Below are 21,104 nucleotides of genomic sequence, written 5' to 3' on the forward strand. Positions count from 1 at the left end.
ATACAAACAGAGAAGTTAAGAGTTGGTTCAGTTATGAAGGATATTACAAAAACTATGACCAATAATAGATTAGAACTCAATAATCAACAAATCTGTAAATAAATATGATCCAGCAGCAATGTATGGTAGAACTGTAGCTTAAACACAGGACATCACAAAAAAGCATCAACAAATGTAGTCTGTCACCTTTTCCCATGGGAACTCTTTTATGGCTGCCTCAAACTACAGGTGCTACAGTGTTTGTGCCCATTACAGACCCTCAACTTCACACACTAATGACACACACTCACACACACACACACACACATTACCAAACACGCTGCACTTAACAGCTCATAAAACTAACACGCCTCTGTCTCTGAAGGACAGCGGTTAACACTGCACAGCATTCTGTAATTCCCATCTCTATAACTGCACATTCAACTTGATATATATAATGTTTTCTTGAAGTCAAAAACAACTTTGTTATATTCACTATTCAGACTCTGGCAAATAAAGCAAAATATGCTTTGATTTGTAAATATCCTGGAACAGGAGCTTGATTAAAGTCGTGTGGTCAAAGGCAAATGTCAGATATGAATTTACGCAATCATTTCATTGGAACACATGCAGAACGATACAAGAGTTAACAGAAAGAATAAACCAAAAGATTCAGGTTTATGATATGAAATGTTAATTCAATGGTGTCAGCATTAGGGCTGTCACAATTATCCCACTAGCACACATTAATCCCATCATTAATCTGATTAATCTGTCACCCACTTTGTGACAAACCACCCTCATGAAACGTTGTGGCCTCAGTAAGTCTACCTTGGACAAACTGGCTGCCAAGTCAAGGACACAGGTTTTACAAAGGTTTTGCAGGGATGCACTGTGCAACGCTCCTTCAAGGTTTGTGTTAACATGAACTGTTGAAGGTGTTAAATAAACGTGTTCACTACAAAAATATTGCCTTCTCTGTTGAGCCTGTTTGCTCACACAAAATGAAACATGATAAATATAGATTAAAAATGAATGATATTTAATCAGAATTAATCAGAATTAATCTAAAGCAACCCTTTAATTAATCAGATTAAAAATGTGATCATTTGACAGCACTAGTTAGCATATAACCTCAAACATCATATCTGGATGGGAGGAAAATACAGATAAGAAACCCCAAAATCACACACAGACAGTTGAATTTTTTTTCTTTTTAACTCAAAATACAATAAACAAATTTAACAGCACAAAGTAAAAGGGTTTATATAAGGAATACTAAATGCAATGAGCAATCAATTCAGTGCTTTTACTTCAAGTCACAAACTCATGGGCCTTTCATCTGAGCCTTTGAGTAGTCAGGGTTGGGAGAGTTACTTTAAAAATGTAATCCAGTACAATTACTTATAAGTCACCTGTTAATGAATGTAATCAGTAACTTACTCTAAATATCACTATGTTAAGTTAATGTACCCGATTACTTTTAATTACTTTTGAATTACTTCAATAGCAGACATACACATAAAGAAAGAGAGTATAAAAGATGTGTCATCTGCTCTGTTTATTTTTAGAGAAACATACAGTGATAAAATCTCCTTTTACACTTTTATAAAATCAGGTGTCCATATACTGAATTTTAAAAAAGGAAAAAAGAAAATTAAAATTATAAAGCAAATTCAGGCTGTATTGAGTCAAAGTAATGATTCCAAATTATCCAAGTATTTTTTTAAAAAAACAAAACAGTATTCTTTACAAGGTTGACAGAAAATGTGCTTTTTTTTAAAAAAGAAAACTTTAAATGTTGCGAACATGCTCACTGTGCTTGTGTCTGCTGCATTGTAGCATATCCCATTTGATTTTAAAATGTAATCCTGCTAAATAATCTTTGTTTTTATCAAATATACTGGTAATCTGATTACAAATTTTTATTTATTTTTTGTTGTTGTTGTTTTGTATCCTAACAACGAAACACATTCCATGTAATCTCCTTAAGCCTGGGAGTAGCGTATCTCATGGGCAGACAGACCACCAGTGAAGAGAAGCTTTCAACCTGCCTGAAGGCATTTCAAACAGAGATACACTGCCATCATGTAAAGGATGTGACGTGACCATATCGCTCTTGTATGTTTGACTCATGTTTCGTGTTTCTGCTTGCCTGAAGGTTGTCAGGCTCTTGGGCTAGAACTGAAGCTTCATGTAGCATACATGTCCAGAGAAAGAGACATCATTAGACACACATTGTTTGTCAATGTCTGATCTACCTGCTGAGGGGACTGTACAGTCAGGACAACAGTGCTTTATCTCGGTCTTGGCTGACCCTACAAGATCTACCAACATAGCTCTCTTATTTTTTTGGCTGAAGCTGTCAGCCAAACAGTTCCTTTTTCAAGTACAGACCATTTCAAAGTTAGTCTGTTTGGAATTGGTCAACTTCTCCTCTTTAGAAAGAAAAAGAAAATAGTATTGTGCTTTTTTATTGCTGACAGTCCAGTCTATGAGATTACAATACCGTTACCTAAGAACATTATTAAACTGGCACATCATCAGTATCTGCCCCTCAAGGCATTAACACTGAATGCTGCATCAGCCCAAAATAAACCTACCTGTATGGCAAACTGATGACTTTCATTATGCACACATACAATGACTTATGTGATGCACATAATGATGGGAACCCTTAAAACATGACTGCAGGCTTCACATGCAATCTGACATTTGCATCCATAAATACTTCAGTTAAACTGCAGAAGCTTCAACTCCTGCTTGAGACACTTTAACACCCTTTAAAGTGAGCTCACCCGGAAAAAATGACACCATCAACAAAGGCTTGAACTCCAGTGAACTTTGCAGGTATGACTCAAAAGTTAGCCTATTGATAAATGAATTCAACATTTGTAAACTAGTTCATTTAAAAATGGCCAACAGGAACCAAAAAAATTAGTGGTACAAAATGTTGCGTCCTTCAAAAGAATGTTTAATTTACGATTACTAATTTTCGAATGTTTTAAACTGTATGCCTACTTATTGCTCAAGAACTGTAACTTTTAGCGTGCAAACATTACTTCAAGAGGCATTGAACTCTGTCGTTTCCATGGAGGCTGTATAACAATAGTTTCGAACAAAAGAGAGCACCTACTCTACGTTTCACGTCTTCCTATTTGAGTGGTTCACATGTGAAGACGGTGTCTTGGAAGCAACTGTAACAATATCACACATACCCTGCTGAAAAATGACACAGTACCTTTTTCTCGCCTTGTCCGAGGAGCCAGGTGAGGTCTTACCTGGCTGCTAGCTGAGTGCACGTTCCTCCTACAGACGGACTCCACACAAGCATTCCAGGGGTGGGATGTCAACACGCGCCAGTTCCGCTTGATTGTGAGGGCAGCTCCTCACATCCACTTGTATCTGAACTCCTTAGGGTGAAATCCGAGATACAAGGCCGCCCCGTTGCTCCAGCATGGGCGTGGTACTCAGGAGGGAGGATTATAAAAACCTCAACAGAGCAGATATTTTAAGTCTAGAATGCTTACCGTGTCAGTACGCAACACCTTACAACACGAATGACTTGTGGTTGTCTCGCGCCTTCATTTGAGTCCTAACTGCGTCACACGAGTGCATGCTATTTCCAAAATACCTGAGACACTGGAAAACATAAATCTGCCATTAGGAAATCATTTTAGTAGTTCCATCAGCAGTTTCATGTAGAGACAGCTGTTTCACATCAGACGCGTGTTTTCCATTAAGATTGCATTATACATGCCTTGGTAATTTCCAGATAGCTGTGTTGGCACTTGACTCTAGTCCAAAAATTAACAAATTCCCTGTTTGCTGGCAAATAAAGCAGGTGCAGGGGTTGGTGCTAAGACACAGTTAACTAAGGCCAACTTTAAACCATAATAAGTATATTATTTACAGTGCATCCAGAAAGTATTCACAGTGCTTCCCTTTTCCCCACATTTTGTGTTTTTAAAGCATCTTTCCCGAATGAAAATTAATTTACCCCCAAATTTTACACACGACACAATGACGTGATTTTTTTAAATTGCAAATTCATCAAAAAAAAAGGCATTGCATGTCCACAAGTTTTCACACCCTTTGCGCAATACTTTGTTGATGCACCTTTGGCAGCATTTACAGTCTGAAGTCTTTTTGAATAAGATGGCACAAGCTTGGCACACCTGTCTTAGGGCAGTTTGGCTCATTCCTCTTTGCATCACCTCTCAGCCTCCATCAGGTTGGATGGGGAGCATTGGTGCACAGCCATTTTCAGATCTCCCCAGAGATGTCAGATCCAGATTCAAGTCTGGGTTTCAGCTGGGATAGTCACAGAGCTTACCTGAAGCCACTCCTTTGACATCTGGGCTGTGAGCTTAGTGTCGTTGTCCTACTGAAAGATGAACCATCGCCTGAGGTCTGAGGTCAGAAGCTCTCTGGAGCAGGTTTTCATCCAGGGTATGTCCGTGCATTGCTGCATTCATCTTTCCCTCAGTCCTGACAAGTCAGTTCCTGCTGCCACAGAATGATGCTGCCACCACCATGCTTCACTGTAGAGATGGTATTGGCCAGATGATGAGCGGTGCCTGGTTTCCTTCACACACGATGCCTGGCATTCACGCCAAAAGGTTCAATCTTTGTCTCATCAGACCAGAGAATTTTCTTTCTCATGGTCTGAGAGTCCTTTAAGACTAACTCCAGGTGGGCTGCCATGTGCATTTTACTAAGGATTGACTTCCTTCTGGCAACTGTACCAAACAGGCCTGATTGATGGATTGCCGAGAGAGGTTGTCCTTTTGGAAGGTTCTCCTTTCTTCACAGAAGACTGCTAGAGCTCTGACAGAGTGACCATCAGGTTCTTGGTCACCTCCCTGACTAAGGCACTTCCCCTTGATTGCTCAGTTTAGATGGGCAGCCAGCTTTAGGAAGAGTCCTGGTGGTTTTGAACTTCATTCACAGATGATGTAGGCCATCATGCTCATTGGGACCTTCAAAGCAGCAGAAACTTTTTTGTACCCTTCCCCAGGTTTGTGCCTGGATACAATTGGAGGTCTACAGACAATTCCTTTCCCTTCATTCTTAGTTTGTACTCTGACATACACAGTCACCTGTGGGACAGTATGGACAGGTGTGTGGCTTTCCAAATCATGTCCAAACAACAGAATTTATTATAGGTGGACTCAAGTCCACCTATAATAAATTCTGCAGTGCACAAAATCTAAAACATGTTCGGTGGAAACAGGATGCACCTGAGCTCAATTTTGAGTTTTGTGGTAAAGGCTGTGAATACTTCTGTGCATGTGATGTCTTAATTTTTTTATCTTTAATAAATTTGCAAAAAATTTAAAGATAAATAAATAAAAAATCCTCACTTCGTCACTATCAATTTTGGAATGAGGCTGTATAGCAAAATGTGGAAACAGTGAGTATTTTCTGGACGCACGGTAGATGACAACCAGATGTTTTACCTGTTGATGGACAGGGTATCAGGGTTACTTAAACTCTGCAATGCTAACTTGAATTAAAAACCATCTTGACTTAAATGAGACCTTCATCAATAGGAAAAAAGGCGTGATAGACGCATCATGTAAGGTGTTCTGCACAACTTTGTTGTCACAGATTTATTTTGAAATGTGAAACTACGTTGTCTTCAAACCTCACTGAAGTACAACAATGCTGCATCTTACAGAAAGTCAGCAAAAAACATGAAACAAAAAACTTTCGCAATGGCTTTCAACTCAAGTACTATAGCTACACAATAGCTGTTTCAGGTACAATGGATTTTAAAAAATAGCTCTTAAAAGTATTCCGCGCAATCGCTGCAAGGTTGAAAAGGCACATTAAGTTACAGTCTTTACATCTCTGCCAAAAAACGCAGGATACTTTGTTAGCAGCACAAACCTCTGACGTCAACTTGATTAAAAATTATGAAACTCTGACAATATTATGATTCATACCACAATTATCATGTTTAGTCTTTTCTCAACCAAACCTCACAAGACCATATTCAAACTGTGTCTCAAAATTCTGGTGGTGAAAAATGACCCTTTACGATTTAAGGTGCCAGAGCTTCCCTTTTTCTCCATACATCACTTTTTGTTGACACTGAGATGTTTCAGCTACACTTTTGAAGCTTCCCTAAGGCAAAGATCATAACTTGTGTCCAAAATCAATCAATCTACAGCTGATTTTGAGGCCTTTGTATGGATTAAGGACTTGACAGAGGAAAAGAGGCTGTTCACTCTCTTTAGGCAGTGTTTCCTGAACAGAAGAGAGCTCTTATATCACTGTTCAAAACCACCTGATGGAGGTATTACAAAAGAATGAGTGGTATGAGGAATGTGTAGACATCATTTGTGTGCATCCTCTGACGTCAGTGTAGAGTGATCTCTTGTTCCTCATCTTCATCAGCAGCTGAATCGTCTTTGTCGTCCCCATTCTGCCGCAACAAGGGCAACTCGAGCTCTGGGCTCTTACTGTTGAGCTGCCTTACGGATAGGCCCTTATCTGATGGAGAATAAAAATAAAAACACTATGTTAGCATCATCACTACCCCTGAAATCAAATTAACATCCACTGTTGTTCAATATAAAGATAAATGACTCAAAACCACTCATAACATCTGAAGGAGGAAGAAATATTGTTCCTTGTCATGAGTAAGGGGCCTCCAAAATTTCTGCCAGGGTTACACTTGTATTTCACACATCCATCATGTCTTAGAGTGTTTTTTTATTGCAATGATGAGTTAGTAAAAATACACCATATAGTTCACATATTAAAAATCTTTCTAGAGAAGATGATGGGTATTTGCAGCACTTACTTTGTTAAAATAAAACTCTGCAAGTTGTCATTTGCTTTTCTCTATTCTGACATTTCAGCTCAGTAATAACAATTTTTGTTTCTTTTCACATGCACTTTTTGTGGGTGAGCATAGTATTGCACATAAAATTTATTCATAAATATCTACCACACTCAGAAATTTGATTGCACTACTGTTAGTTTTTTTGTTCTTTTACATAAAAAAAAAAATCCCGTTTTGGCTTGAAAATATTGGCTCTGACTTTTATTTTTCTTTTCTTACCATCAACTTGAATGAGGCTTACAACAATGATCTTGGTTAAAACAAAATTGGTTCAATGCAATTTCCACTGCATACCATAAATCACATCTGCAAACAGTTCCAGACATATTTGATCATCATCACCGCATTTCTAGTTTTGGAGTCTAGACGTCTGGCTAAGCTTAGTTTTGTTAATAGAACTTAGGTTAATATATTTGATGATATGGTTCAACTTTAAGTACACATTTAAGTTAAAGTAATAAGTGCTAATCAAAATATGTCTTATTTTTAGAGGCTAGCTCACCCGTTAGCTTGCCAGTTTTCTGTTAGCTTATTCAGGTAAGACCACCAACTGACAGACATGACTACTGTAGTAAGCTAACATTGGTCAATAAATGAATTGCAATGACAGCGAGCTTACTTAACTTTGTAAAACTTGCATGAATTATTTTGGCTCCGCTAACTTGACATTTTTGAACAGGACTTTTTTTCCTGAGGTGCTGAGGAACATAAGGAATTCATCTAGGCTATTATAAATATCCGAATTTTCTTTTATTTTTCCTTGTTTATGATTTTTGTTCTGTAAAAAAAACACATCAGTTCCAAAAACTGATAAATGTCATTTATGAATGTTGTATCAAACATATTTGCATTTATATCTGCTTATGACAAATATTCATGATTCTGTAAATAACAGCTGAAATCAGGAAAAATTCCTGGAAATTCTTTTGCAAACAACAAAGTGGTAAAAATTTACACGTTTGCATGACCAGGTTAATCCAGTTAATATAAATTCCAGAAAATTCCAGTCAGTTTTGAAACAATAAAACAGTCACTTACTTTTTGAATAATATGTTTTGAGTCCCACATGTAATGAAATTCCACACAGACACACAACGAATCCCAGCCAATTAAGCACGCTCATTTTGTCTCCCATCACAGATGTTGCCAAGAGCAGAGTACACACCTCCTACAGAGAAAAAAAAAGGAATTAAGGGAGGGTGTATTAGATAAGTCTGAACAGGACCAGAACAGTGAAGCTCTTTCAGTTTTTATGAGGGTGAAATAATCTTTTTACACAACAGAAAACAAAAGCTGTGGGATTAATGAAGTCAAAAAGAAAGTCCCTGTTTCTCTTAGGCTGTACACTAAGATTCAACCAGAATCAGAAAAAATTCCAAGTTTCCACATATTCAGAGGAGGAAAGCAACATGGTATGACCACTGAACCCTCAACCTGCCAATTTAACATGAGAACTTGAGAAGAAATGGCCTGACACCAAAATGCTAAACAATGAAGTGTTTACTCATGGTGGTACAGTTGGTTTTCTATAAATAACATTTAAAGCGGAAAAGTCTAAACATCCTCAGTATAAAAAGTACCTTGGAATAAATTCTTTTGGGGTTTCAGCGCCCTCAAGCCAAAAATAATCCGACTGGACCACATACATTTTTATGTGGATTAAAATAAGTGTATATGGGTTAGTTAGCTTTCAGTTAGCACCAAAAGTGAACATGGCAAACAGAAATATCAACTCAAGCTGTGCCATGATTTAAACAGAAATCCAGGCAACAAACAGAAACTGATTCATACCTTAAAGATCCCTGATATGGATAAAGTGAGGCTGGAGGTCCGGCAGACTAGCAGGAATTCAGAGAAACCCAAACCAAAAGCCAGTAAGCCGCCAACGCTCAGTCTTAAGAGTGAATACACGAGAGGTGAGACCTCCGTTACCCGGAATAACTTATCAGTTGTACTGAGGCTGAGCCCTGCAAAATAGACGAGAAGAGAAAGCAACATCAGTGCTTGCAAGACATAATGATACAAATCCTCAGTGCTTGTAACAAATAAAAAAGACATGGTAAAGACAATGCTCACATTTATCTGCCTAAGACTGTGTCATAAGTTAAATATCTTCATTATAAACAAATATAAACCATGACAGAGTTTACATTTAGGTTAGACATTTAATGCAGTTGACTTTTTTTCTTCTGCCCAAGCATTTTCTCTATCTTAATAAAAAGCATGTCTTCATGGTACAGCCTCATGTAGCAGACTAAACATATCCTAAAGATATAATTTTAAGTTTTGTGCATGACACATTGGGGCCCCAATTAAACAGTGAGGAACCTACAAGCATAAAGAAAATGTAAAAACAGAAATTACTTTAGGAGGGTAATGTATATGCCAAATGTGACAGAAATCAATAGGTTTTAACTTATGGATTTAAAGTGAGTAAGATTATCTGTCAAAACACAAAGCAATAAAAAAAATTCCTTATGGATATTATCACCTTCTAAATAAAACTCACATATCAAACTATGTGACAATTGGAAAAAAAAAACCTTGAAAAAATTTTTTCATATAAAATGTTATCAGTGACTTTGATGAGTATGTTTCTGAACTACATTTCTTTTTAAGAAGCCATTCAAAATAGTAGTGAAGCATATAACTGTGAGCCTTATTTCTTGATAATTCACTTTAATGACCTCTCTTGAAATTCAGCTTACGGTTTTCTCAATTTCTTTAAATGTAAAAATAAATTAACCCAGTTCATGGGCTTTACTGTGTGATGAATATATGCAGGCAATAAAAATAGCATCAAAATAAAGTGTGTGAAAGGGATCTTTAATAAACCTCCACATATTACTTAAAACTAGTACTAACAGTACCTGCACATTATTATAATGCAAATGTAAGGTACAGTGGTGATGTTGGGAATAGATAATATGAAAGACACAACCATTTTCTAACAAAATTTTTTGAACAAAATTTCTAGTAAAACAGTGCCAGAGTAGGGATTACAAAACAACACTGACCTTCATTAAAAAGGAAGAGAGGAAAGAGGCCAATGAACATGAGAGGTTGTAGATGGTACATGGCATCTATTGGGTTCTGAAGGCCTGAAAAGAATAAAACATGGAGAAAGTTTGAAGGGGAAGGAGAATGGAATAATAAGAATGCATGGATTTGATATGTTCTTTTAGAAGTTTTATCTTACAAGTAAAACAAAATGTAAATTTGTCCAAATTACAATACATGTATCAGTTAGAGGTTGTATTGTTGTTTTGGTTTATTCTTCTCTTTGCTGTATATTAAAGACACTGCTTATGATCAAAAAAATAAAGTTTTTTTTTTTCTTTTAGAAAACATTTTTACAAGAGATATATTTAAGATCAGATAGTTTTCTAGCACACTGAAAATTGTCCAGAAGCTGGTGTACTATTTACTGAAAGTGAAATGTTACTGAACATATATACATAACTGTTTAACAACCTCAGCATAAATGATAAAGAAAACAGTTGTACATTAAATTAAGTTGATGATGTGGTTTAATGCCTGCAGGTTAAACAACTTAAATTCATCCAAATACTGTATATTCATCATTACATGAAGACACTGACCCAACTCAGCTTTCTGCATGAGGACCTGAGTCAGGGTCCAGCGGATTCCTCCTATAAAGGACGCCAGCAGCACCATGATGAAGCCCTCCAGGTTGAACTGAGTGGACTCAAATGTAAACATAAATAGACCAGTGGCAATCAACAGGACCACCACGATCAGGAATGGGTTCTGGTGGGAAAGACAATAGAGGGAATTGCTATAAACATAATGAAAAAATAATACTGTTTTGGTTTTATCTTAATTTCTATTAAACTCCAGCATGAACAAAAAGGCTTTACTAAAGCGTGGAACGGTTAAATACTGGTACTTATCCAGACAACACAGCTGAAATATTAACAGCCTTACTTTGTTACAGCCATTGTGCTTTCCTTTAAGCTGCTGAGCTTTCTTTTTTATTGTTGTGTGACTGTAAACTCCTGACAAGAGTAAAAAAAGCAGTTTCTCTTGCATGCAAATGTTTTTGGCCGAAGGCCTGTCACTCCCTTGTTGAGCCAGTTTGTCAACAGGAAACACATCCAGTGGGACAACTAATAAATAAGACAATAGTTTTGTAGAGTTTGTGTAGTTAGCGCGATTAAATTTAAGAAAAGGAAAAATACTTACTGGCTCCTCCAGTTTAAAAAGCAGGGAGAAAAAAAGGATGAAGAGCACTGCTGAAGACTTTGTCATGGTGTACCTAAGATGACACAAACACCCCAATAGCTGTGTAAATATAACCTCTAATGAAACTGTTTATATTGAAGTTTCTGATATAATAAAGCATCATGGTCATAACATACAAGCTTATCGTGATGAAGAGGAAGCTCCAGTTGGAAAGTCCAATATCCAGTGCTGTTGCAAAAGCTGGGTGGAGGAGACAGAACTATTAGAAGACAACATCCTGGGATACATTTGCGTATAAGTGTTTTGAGATACTCTATTATAAACAAAAATAAATCCTATCAAAGGTAAAAATTGTGGAATAGTATTGAATTCACATGAAAAATGTCACCTATTTTACTGAACTAACAAGAAAATCATCTAGGGGTTATGAGTTGTTGTTGGGGTTTTTTTTTAGGATAAAACTTAACTGTTTTTCCTGAATTAATAGTAGCACCAAATGGGTGCCTATTCAGTATTTTGACTATTTTCATTATTGTCTTTTAAATAACCAGGTAGCTTGCTTGAATGGATCTCAGGTGCATAATCTTATATCCATTAAGCAGCCACATCAGCTCAACTAATCCTGTAGAAACACAGCAACATCCACCAGGACAGAATGAACTGTCTGGAAAACTGCAAAGCTCTAAGTGTCTGAAAAACCAATAGACTAGTAACAAAAACACTAACTTTAACATTACCATTTTATTTACTCTGTAAATAAAGACAGAAGTACTCCCAATGTCTTTAACTCAAACCAAAAAATGCTGAATGTAACTGAATGGTCAGGGCTTCCATTGGGATTTTGAGGAATCAGTATCTCATTTAATCGAAATATAAGGAAATTTCTATATAGTTTTGACATATCAATAAATTTAGAAAATGATAATCTTGTTTATAAATTTAATAAAAAATGTGTCTTTAAAAAAACAGACCAGCTTTGATTGTCTCCATTTGACTGGGGCATTGGATGACTTGCTTATTTTGGGACATAATTAACAGAACACTGGAATATGAAATATAAAATGGTATTTTCTATACTATTTTAAAAACATAAATTACATCAATTTATTGATTATGTTGTAAACCCAGCTATTTACAACTGTTCCTCCCTCTGTGTGATACAAGAGTTTTTATCAATCTGAACTTTAGACACTGAGTGTGTTGTCAGTGCAGGTAGTCCTCTCTAAAAACGGTGTCAGTCAGTACACAAGATAAGAAAAGACTATCAGCTCATTTTTCTACAGTCCTAGAATACTTTGAGCAGTTACATAAAACTGAGCTCTGTACTTTCACCTGTGGGTGCTACTTTACGGAGGTAATCTCTCCAGCTCAGAATGATGCGCGGTTTTCCCGTTGCGCACTGCATGAGGTGTCGAGTCAGAGTCGACATGCAGAAAATGATGGTGAGGTGAACCAACGTCATGAAGAGGGGGTAGTGGAAGTCCTGTTAGAAAAATAGAGAGAGAAATCCATGATGGCCTTCCTGATCATACATAGTCTGTGGGTCTAGGGTCTGGAGGGCATAGACATTAAAATATCAACAACTCAAGACCACCTCCTAGTGGCTAAAATACAGTAGGGAGATGTGTCACAGGTTTATTAATACTTCAAACATTTTCTGATTTTCAAGTTCTTCAGAATGATGTTGATTCGATTCAAACTTAGGTATGTGATATCCACATAAAATCACATCATGGGGCCATGATATTGAATTACACACATTACAAACCTTTTTAGAGCAAATATTTGACATCTGTCAGAAAACAATCCCCTCATCTGTACAAAACCAGAAGTACTACTTCCTCTCCAGGGTTTGCAGAAGGTCTCACATGACTGGAAGTTCCTGACTGAAGCTTTAGGAAACAACTTTGACAGCTGTAGCACTATTTTCAGGCACAATCTTTCACAGAGTGATGAACTACTGTCAAGATTTACTCCAGAAAGAGTCACCCTCTCTTCTGAGATGCTTTTTCTAAACCCAATAATGTTATTAACCTGTTGCCATTTTTCCTATTTTATTGCCAGATGCTCCACCAGGTGGATTGGTTTAGGATTTCACAACCTCTTGACTCTTTTCTTGTTAAACCAAACTTTTCATCTTTAACATTTTTTAAAACTGAGCTTTTACAATAATACAATATCCAGTTCCACTTTGAAACTCAGAATGGTGAAAAATAGAACAGCCTGCATGGATAAGTGAGAAAAAGATAGATATATGAAATGCTGGTGTATCTGAGGAAACAGCAGTCTGTTTTCATCTGGAGCCCAGAGGTCAGTGATGCAGCGGTGAAAGCCAGCTACCTCTTTGCTAACCTGAGCATCGAGGCTTTACTATGAAGGAGAGTTCTTGAAAACATGCTAAAGGCTGGCAAAGTTGTGCATCATGAGAGGCAACAAACTTCTGACGAGGAATACTGTGGCACAGAGGATATCAGAATGACTTTTTATGTGTCACACAATTACAAGGCAGGGGAAAACATAACTTTGTTCGTTACATGTTTAAAACTGTTCCCACTTCCCACTGCAACTGTTATACCAAAGGTTAGTACTGCTGAAACTGGAGTTATCTTTCTCAAGAAATCCCATGTTATTCATGAAATGTTATTTATGTGTAATTTTACTATGATTTTACTAGTCCAGCCCACTTGAGATCAGTTTACGTGGCCCTCGAACTGAAATGAGTTTTTTGACACCCCTGGTTAAAATTTTCTGTGAGTTGTCAAAACTGTTTTAATTTACATTTTCCACAATATCCCAACCTTTCTGGAGAGAGGGCTGTATGAGCTTCCCCTACCTTCATTAGCCATTTGTTGTAGAAGGTGATGCCTATAGAAAAGGCATAGTATAGTAGAACTAATCCAATTGTGCGAAGCCCTCGGCAGATGAACTGGACAGGGCACGCCATAGAGGTCTGCCAGGACCAGCGGTCTCGGAGAGACTGCTCTTCTCAAAAGTTCATCTCCTCACTGAACGTGGAGCCCTGCACAGAAAACAGCATTCATTCAAACGAGGGGATAATGTGCTCACATCAGAAAAGGGGTTGGAATTTGGTCACATATGAACACCCTAAAGTTGAGGCTTAAAACAAAAAGTTTGTGAAAATGATAAAATAACGCTTCTTGGTGATAGCTTCATGACAGCTTAACTCTGAAGCCAACATTAGCTAACGCTAGCATGACAGCTGGTAGTTACAGCACGCCAATAACAAATATTAACCATAGGTGGACAAGAAGTTATTTCGCATGTAGTTGTCATCAAAGAAGAAACAGCAACAGAAGAAAAAGAAATAAAGAATTTACAGAAGGCTAGCATTAATGTAACAATGGCACTTACCAGTTGGTTGTTCCGGTGGGTTTAACAGGTCCCATTGTGTTCAGAGCTCACTGTCTTGCATCCCTCGAACGGCTGTTGAGAACAACGTTTTGGTTTCAGTTAGGTAAGTCCGTGGATAAATCAAACGCAGTCGTGACGTGTCAAGTTATCCCACGCGTGGTCAGGCTCCTCACTATCACTTGCCCTCTTCAACTAGTGACAGAGTACACAGATCCTCCACGGGAGCGTCGTGTCATTTTAATGGAGCTTTATCCTCTAACAGAACTCCTTTGAAAATATCCGCGTGAACAATGGCCCTGTTTATTTCCGCATCTACAAGTCACGTGTGTGGTTAACAAAGACGTAGCCCAAATCAGAGAGGACCATTGATGAATTCGGCTTCATCACATTACACCATAAAGTAGTGCATTTAATCAAACGTGGCTTTACCGTTGAGGTTGGTACTGCTCGCTACCGCCCCCATATGCTTTTCACTGAATCGGTACGCAAAGTATAAACAAATCTTCCTCTTTGGATTTACCGGCGGATCGCAACTAACAAGCTACACACCGCCACCTACTGCTTACGAATATATAGCATCATACCATTCATATTCTAAACTTGCTGCTTACCCGTGTTTCCTAAGAACATGAGGAGCATGATCCCTTAGTTTTCCTTCCCCTATCCCAAAAGATTTCTGAAGTGTGGTGTTTTTATCTGGTGCTTGTTTTGCTAATTTATCCCCAGCCGAATTACCTTTCACCTTCTTATTTGCCAACACCCAACAAAACAGTACCACCTGTGTGAAGTCTGAATAAACTGTGCTGAATATCGATGATTTAATCACCCCCAACTTTGTTTGAATGCTTAATGTTGTCTCAGACAGCAGTTTATTCTGTGCACTTCACCACTCTGAAGTCTGATACTGGCGACTGCCATTGCCACAGTACTAAGACCTGTTCGTAAAACCTTTGGATCTTTAAATTGTGTACAACCATAAGTTATAAAGTTGACCCAAATATCCTGTCGAACAAGGACTTTTTATCTTCCCCCAAGACAGTGTGGTCTTTTCTTTTGTCTTATTCTTAAATGTAGAAATAACGGCATCCAACATAATAAAAATAAAATAAAAAAAATCAATAGATTTACATTTGTAATCTTGACTATTGGTACATTTCGTGTAACGAGCAACGTTTGCCGCTAGGGGCAGTATTTTAAAAGCATGGGGGTTAATCCCGCACAGCTCACTTCCGGTACAGACGGAGAAAGACACCAAACTGTTTTGGTCCAGAGCTGATAAAGGTAAAGCACAACGTTTGTCGTCGTTAACTGTTTCTAGAGACAAATACAACATCTAAACTTTCACCACCCACTGTTAAATCTTTTAAGACACGTTTCTTTGCAGCAGAATGGCGGAAGAAGAGGAAGAAACTGGCTTTGACGAGGAGGTGGAGGACGGATCCTGCGGAGTGGATGTCGGCCACGGGAAGAGAAAGAGGCTTTTCTCCAAGGAGCTCCGTTGTATGATGTACGGATTTGGAGACGACCAGAACCCGTATACCGAGTCTGTGGATATCCTAGAGGATCTTGTGATTGAGTTTATCACGGAGATGACTCACAAAGCCATGTCTATTGGGCGCCAGGGCCGCGTCCAGGTGGAGGACATAGTTTTCCTTATTCGAAAGGATCCCAGGAAATTCGCCAGAGTGAAAGACCTTCTGACCATGAATGAGGAGCTGAAGAGAGCCAGGAAAGCTTTCGATGAAGCAAATTACGGTTCATAAACTTTTCTGATGCTCCTTTTTTTTTAAATATAAAAAACTAAATTTCACTTGGCTGTTTATTCCATATATTCTATTTGTTGCGCACAAGACAGGTAATCGCAAAAACATTGCCTTTCCGACAAAAACGGGGAAAACGGCGTTGCATTTATTGTACTAGAACATTTTTTTAATACTGGAGAAATAAAAACAAGATAACGTACTCTGCCTCCAGCTTCTTCTGTAAATATTATATACTGATTTGAGTGAATGAAGGTCTAAAGCATTACCCTTGACTTTAGAGTACATCATTTTATTGACTTAATTTATTAATATAGAGCACAATACGATGAGCAGGTGATATACCACAGTCAGGGTCAAGACTAAAATCAAACCCTTCAAGTAGTTATAGGCTATAGAGCAAAATGTGTGGGGTTTTTTTTGTCAAGTCTGGATGTAGCCCCCAGAAAAGAGGAGAACTGTGTACGTCAGTCTTGTCCTTATCATTTCTCAGCTTGTTGATAAGACTCCTGCTGTGGTTCAAACACAATGGACAAAAAGAAGAAACAAACAGATTTTATTGAATTCCTCAAAATACAATTTTTACACAGACCATAAATATAACAGACCAACTACCAGTGAGCATGTGTTAGTTCATTTATTCTGTTCAAGCAAATTACTTCTTTGTACAGTGAAGTGGTTGAATTACTTGGTCTAAGCAGCAGGTCACAGGCTGCAGTTCTATCTAGACTATATCTAGATAAGAGCTTAACCAGCAGGAAGGTGGGTCGCTGATGATGACAAGATGTGAGCACTGAATTTCCTCACTGCATCCAAGGGCTTTCTGCTTTCACAACACGAGCTGGGGAAGGATGTATCCCAGCCAGCAACCCACCATTGTTTGTCCTAGCTCTCTGTTGAGGATGTCTGCAAGGATGGAGTTGCAAGGCAGTGAATCAGGTGGACAGGAGGGTGGATGGGAGGTGATGGGGTTGTTTGAGTGTGTCAGTGGGGGGTAAAGGGGAAGGAGGAATGTCCATGAGTCTTTCTGGTTTTACTGCACATTCTCCATCATCTTGAGGAATTCTGAAAAAGACACAGATAGAAAGTTTCAGTAACCACAAAGATCATCACTAACAGCACTATGACCCCCAAATCTCCAAATGAACTCAATCCGCCATGGAATATTTTTCAGTTCAGCATGATTATGTGTGACATAATGTCTTTCATCATGTTTTATTATTTTATTTTAAAATGAGAAATACAGGATGACACCTCTTGTTTAGAAACTCAAAGGGTCACCAAAACATAACAAACTGCTATAAAATTAGCAATATCACGTCAGAAATGTGTAAACAGTGTTACACTATGGTTGCTGGAAAAAATTTATTAAAGTTTTTAGTTGTAAACTCTTTAAAGTCTTGTTCCTAAAATCTGGCGTTTCAGCAGTAACTTTCACTTTCAGACCGTTATCATCATCATCATCATGCACGTACCGTCAAAGTCGAGCATGCCGTCTGCGTTCTTGTCTCCATCCTTCATCAGCTCATCAATCTCGTCCTCTGTGATTGGCTCGCCGGTGCTGCGGATGATAAGGGCGAACTCCTCTCTGTCAATGTAGCCATCGCCGTTCCTGCGTAAAACAGAAGTGAACAAGATTTGTTTACACATTAGTAAGTAAACATGGGAATGGAATACAAAATGAGAGTTGGATAGTAAGTGAACCATGCTCTGTGGAGTGACACGATGAACGTACTTGTCGAACACACGGAAGCACTCTGCCAACTCTTCCTCGCTCTTGCCGGCCTGGTCCTCCTTTAGCAGCCTCACCATCATGACCAAGAACTCCTCGAAGTCAATGGTACCGCTACCTGGGTTATGTCATGAGCCAAAAACATAACTGATCAACACCAGAGTGTCAGAACAAAGTACAATTGTAGTGCGCTCTCTTAGGGACGTGATGGGGTTCTCTTCTTTGCGCACGGTTTTACGTATAAGTCATGATTAGAGTAAAAACTCGAATTAAGTGGGCATTTCTCAATATGAAATAACGAGATAAAGTCTTTATTGAATAGTATAACAAGAATTAAACAAAATTTCCAAAGTGTGGTATCATTGCCCTACGCCCATTTGCGCACCTGGACCTTAATCTTCCCAGGGATCAAACTAACATTGTAGATATGAGTTCATCAATATTCCATTATACATGTGCTACGTATCTGTAACGAGTAAGTGTTATAAATGATTTTATTGCAGTGACTGGACTTATTGCGCACAATGGGACTGTACTGTAAGAGAGTACAACCAGTTGCTCACCGTCCTCATCGACCTCCTCGATGATTTCATCCAACTCCTCTCTTGTCGGGTTCTGACCCAACATCCTCATCACGGTACCCAACTCCTTGGTGCTGATATCACCGCCACCGTCGGTGTCAAACATGTCGAAGGCGGCTTTGAACTCTGAAGAAATCATAATGGGAAGAATGTCCAGTTATTGTTCTGTAGGGCATGGTTATCTGTATAAAATAGACTTTAGGAGTCTGTTTGGAGACTCTAAACCACTATGACAACTCCCACTGACATCTTTTACAACTGTTACATATTCCATTGCTCTTTAAAATGAAAGAATTATGTTCAATGATTTTACCTATAGGACTTAGGTTGTAATTTTTAGAAGTTTATTCTAACAGGAGGGTTATATTACATAGATTATCTGAAAAGAAAATAAATAAATAAATTCGTATGTTGTTCAAAATTGTTAGAGTGTATTTTGTTCATGTTTTTTGTGGGGGGCGGAGTCAGAGTAACGCGACACTTGAAGCCTACTTACCAGCCAGCATTTCCTCGCTCAGGTAGGAGCGGGCCTCTTGTTGCGCGTCAGTCTGGAAGAGAACAGGGGCCATTGTGTTACTTCATGCTTTGTGTAGGTTAAATGATAATTGTCGCTCAAACCATTTGAATAAAGTATTAAAAAAAAAAAACAAGATTATTATGTATTGATGTGCTTTCGTCAATGGCACATGAGCTGCTCTTGTAGACAAAAAAAAAGATAACGTATACGTAGAGGTAAGTCCCATTACGCACAGTGGAAATTTGACATTCCAAGACTATTACCCGGAAAGAAAAAGAATGTTCTTTTATATCTATGTAACTGCATCACTAGGATTTGTTGTAAAAATGTTTTTATAAGTCATGTGATGCAGCAGTAGGTAGTCTCTCCTCGGGATTCTTGAGCTCGGTGAAAATTAGTCCTGCTATTTCAGGCTCAACACGTTAGGGTCGCTGTATATGGCCTGCAGACATCCAATCCCTGGGAATTTGACGCCTAAGCAGAATCCGCACTTTAGCAGCTGACACCCATCAACTGAGCAATGCAGCTTTGTGACACGACTCGTCCTTTTGCATCTATAACAAACTGTTTTTAAAATTAAACGAAAATCTTTCCCAAAATGCAACAGGATGACAGCACATCATAGTTTAATACAGAACTGAAAATTAGATTAAATAATTTTCAAAATTTTTATGTATTTTGAAAGGGAGTATTGTAGATTAACATTTAAAACTTAAAAGGGACAACATGCGTTTCAACAATGCAGCTGACTATAACTTGCATTCCCACATGCCTTTATTACTTAATAAATAATCCTCTATCCACAGGCTCTCATCTTTATGGGTTATCAACTGTTTGCTTGTTGGCCGACCAACTTTGAACATTTTATCTTGTCATTTACACAAATGCTTGTTCTTACCATGTTTGTGGATTAGCTTTTCCCCCTATTTATCCAAGGAAAATAGAAAAGCCCAAAGGTGTGGTCAATCCGCGTGCACCCCAACAGAGAGACTAGACGTCAAGTGAAGGTTCAGAGACACTTTAAACGGGGCAGCTAGGTCCCGCCCCCTGTCCCTCACAGGCCCTCCAGATTTAGTACCGTGAACTTTTAGGGTTCTGGGGCCATGGTGAGCCAATCACACCTTGGAGAGGAACGCTCTTGTTTATTGAAGTTGCAGTATTAAGAAAGTAAAGTTTGAGGTTTTAGTGCTTGATTATTCAGGGTTAAAGTGGCAAAATCTACAGGAGAGAACGGAGGTGAAAAAAATCAATAGTGTAAAGTTTTTGGGAGGGTCTATAGGGTGAAGGAGATATTTTCTAAGCACCTTTTAAGTTTACAGAGCTGATCAGAGTAAAGGAGGGCATTACTAGTGAAAAAAAAGTCAAGCTTGTGGCAAAAAGTCAAGCTTGTGGTGGACTAACAAATGAGAAAAAAAATCCAGTGTGAAGACCAGTGTGTGTTTGCCTTGAAACAGCAGCATAGCAGTTCAAATTTTGATCTGATACAACTGCTGAACTTAAACAATGTTGTTATCAATCTGGCATCCTGGCTGCTCACAGCTGATTTCTATCCAGGCCTTGAATATATTACACACTGTTGGAGGTGAGGGGGAGTCAGAGATTTTATGTAGGTTAGTGGTTTTGTGATGATGGTGTTCAAATCTGGGCCTGAAATGTAAAACCAGGACCCCATCTCACCATCCCCCACCCACATCTCTTCTGCCTACATGCCCTGAATAGCAGGCAGATTTTAGGCTACAAGAGGGCAGGGACTCGAGGCAAGAACCCTCACATCGTGGTGCCCCACTGCCTGATAAACACGACCTGATGCTCCTTATTAGGATGGTGGTTCCTGTAGGGAGGGCCCAGTAGGAAAGACGCGAGAGACAGGAGAGGTGGATAGGATGCTGCAAAGGGGAGCTGCCATGGAGAAAGGGGAGGGCTGTGGCTTTTGGAGAGTTGCGGGGGGCTGGAGGGCTATATACCCAAAGGTAGATTTAGTTCAACTGCTTTGCAACTGCCTCAAGGCTCTTGTACTGATGGGCTGCTCGGCTTGGCCGCACATGCTGGAGGGATTTGTTTTCTGTGCAAGGAAACCATTGCAAGAAGATCAGTGGAAGTT

At 38.6% G+C, this 21,104-nt stretch overlaps 4 protein-coding genes across 7 annotated transcripts in view; 1 reads left to right on the forward strand and 3 right to left on the reverse strand.

Annotated features, from left to right (window-relative positions):
- Positions 1 to 3,541, reverse strand: part of LOC141799243 (collagen alpha-1(XX) chain-like) — a 33,810-nt gene extending 30,269 nt beyond the window's left edge. Inside the window, exon 1 of one of the 2 annotated variants that reach the window (XM_074681429.1) lies at positions 3,261 to 3,541. The gene's annotated coding sequence lies outside the window, so the exon portion shown is untranslated. The other variant, XM_074681430.1, reaches the window with a different exon arrangement.
- Positions 3,542 to 5,569: 2,028 nt separating this feature from the next.
- LOC141799244 (solute carrier family 35 member C2-like) lies at positions 5,570 to 14,920 on the reverse strand. The gene is made up of 10 exons (XM_074681431.1): positions 14,414 to 14,920; positions 13,875 to 14,060; positions 12,374 to 12,524; positions 11,218 to 11,281; positions 11,042 to 11,114; positions 10,438 to 10,606; positions 9,853 to 9,936; positions 8,627 to 8,802; positions 7,874 to 8,003; positions 5,570 to 6,480 (listed from the first exon to the last, which is right to left on the reverse strand). Exons 2-10 carry the CDS (start codon positions 13,983 to 13,985, stop codon positions 6,347 to 6,349), a joined length of 1,092 nt encoding a protein of 363 aa, XP_074537532.1. The 5' UTR covers positions 13,986 to 14,060; positions 14,414 to 14,920; the 3' UTR covers positions 5,570 to 6,346.
- A 655-nt stretch (positions 14,921 to 15,575) lies between these two features.
- On the forward strand, positions 15,576 to 16,199 carry taf13 (TATA-box binding protein associated factor 13). Of its 3 annotated transcripts, none has more exons than XM_074681970.1 (2): positions 15,576 to 15,694; positions 15,798 to 16,199. In XM_074681970.1, the coding sequence occupies exon 2, from the start codon at positions 15,802 to 15,804 to the stop codon at positions 16,174 to 16,176; it is 375 nt and encodes a 124-aa protein (XP_074538071.1). In that variant the 5' UTR covers positions 15,576 to 15,694; positions 15,798 to 15,801; the 3' UTR covers positions 16,177 to 16,199. The 3 variants fall into 3 exon arrangements, with proteins under 3 accessions (XP_074538071.1, XP_074538073.1, XP_074538072.1); XM_074681972.1 differs by having other exon boundaries at positions 15,633 to 15,694; positions 15,801 to 16,199; XM_074681971.1 differs by having other exon boundaries at positions 15,655 to 15,694; positions 15,782 to 16,199.
- A 571-nt stretch (positions 16,200 to 16,770) lies between these two features.
- tnnc2.2 (troponin C2, fast skeletal type, tandem duplicate 2) lies at positions 16,771 to 19,990 on the reverse strand. The gene is made up of 6 exons (XM_074681428.1): positions 19,902 to 19,990; positions 18,983 to 19,034; positions 18,469 to 18,612; positions 17,909 to 18,023; positions 17,649 to 17,785; positions 16,771 to 17,238 (listed from the first exon to the last, which is right to left on the reverse strand). Exons 1-6 carry the CDS (start codon positions 19,902 to 19,904, stop codon positions 17,207 to 17,209), a joined length of 483 nt encoding a protein of 160 aa, XP_074537529.1. The 5' UTR covers positions 19,905 to 19,990; the 3' UTR covers positions 16,771 to 17,206.
- Between the last annotated feature and the right edge of the window lie 1,114 nt (positions 19,991 to 21,104).

Source organism: Halichoeres trimaculatus, unplaced genomic scaffold (assembly GCF_033239565.1).
Source record: "Halichoeres trimaculatus isolate MK-OKI-2021-1 unplaced genomic scaffold, fHalTri1.1 fHalTri1_scaffold_11, whole genome shotgun sequence".
NCBI classification, from domain to species: Eukaryota; Metazoa; Chordata; class Actinopteri; order Labriformes; family Labridae; genus Halichoeres; species Halichoeres trimaculatus.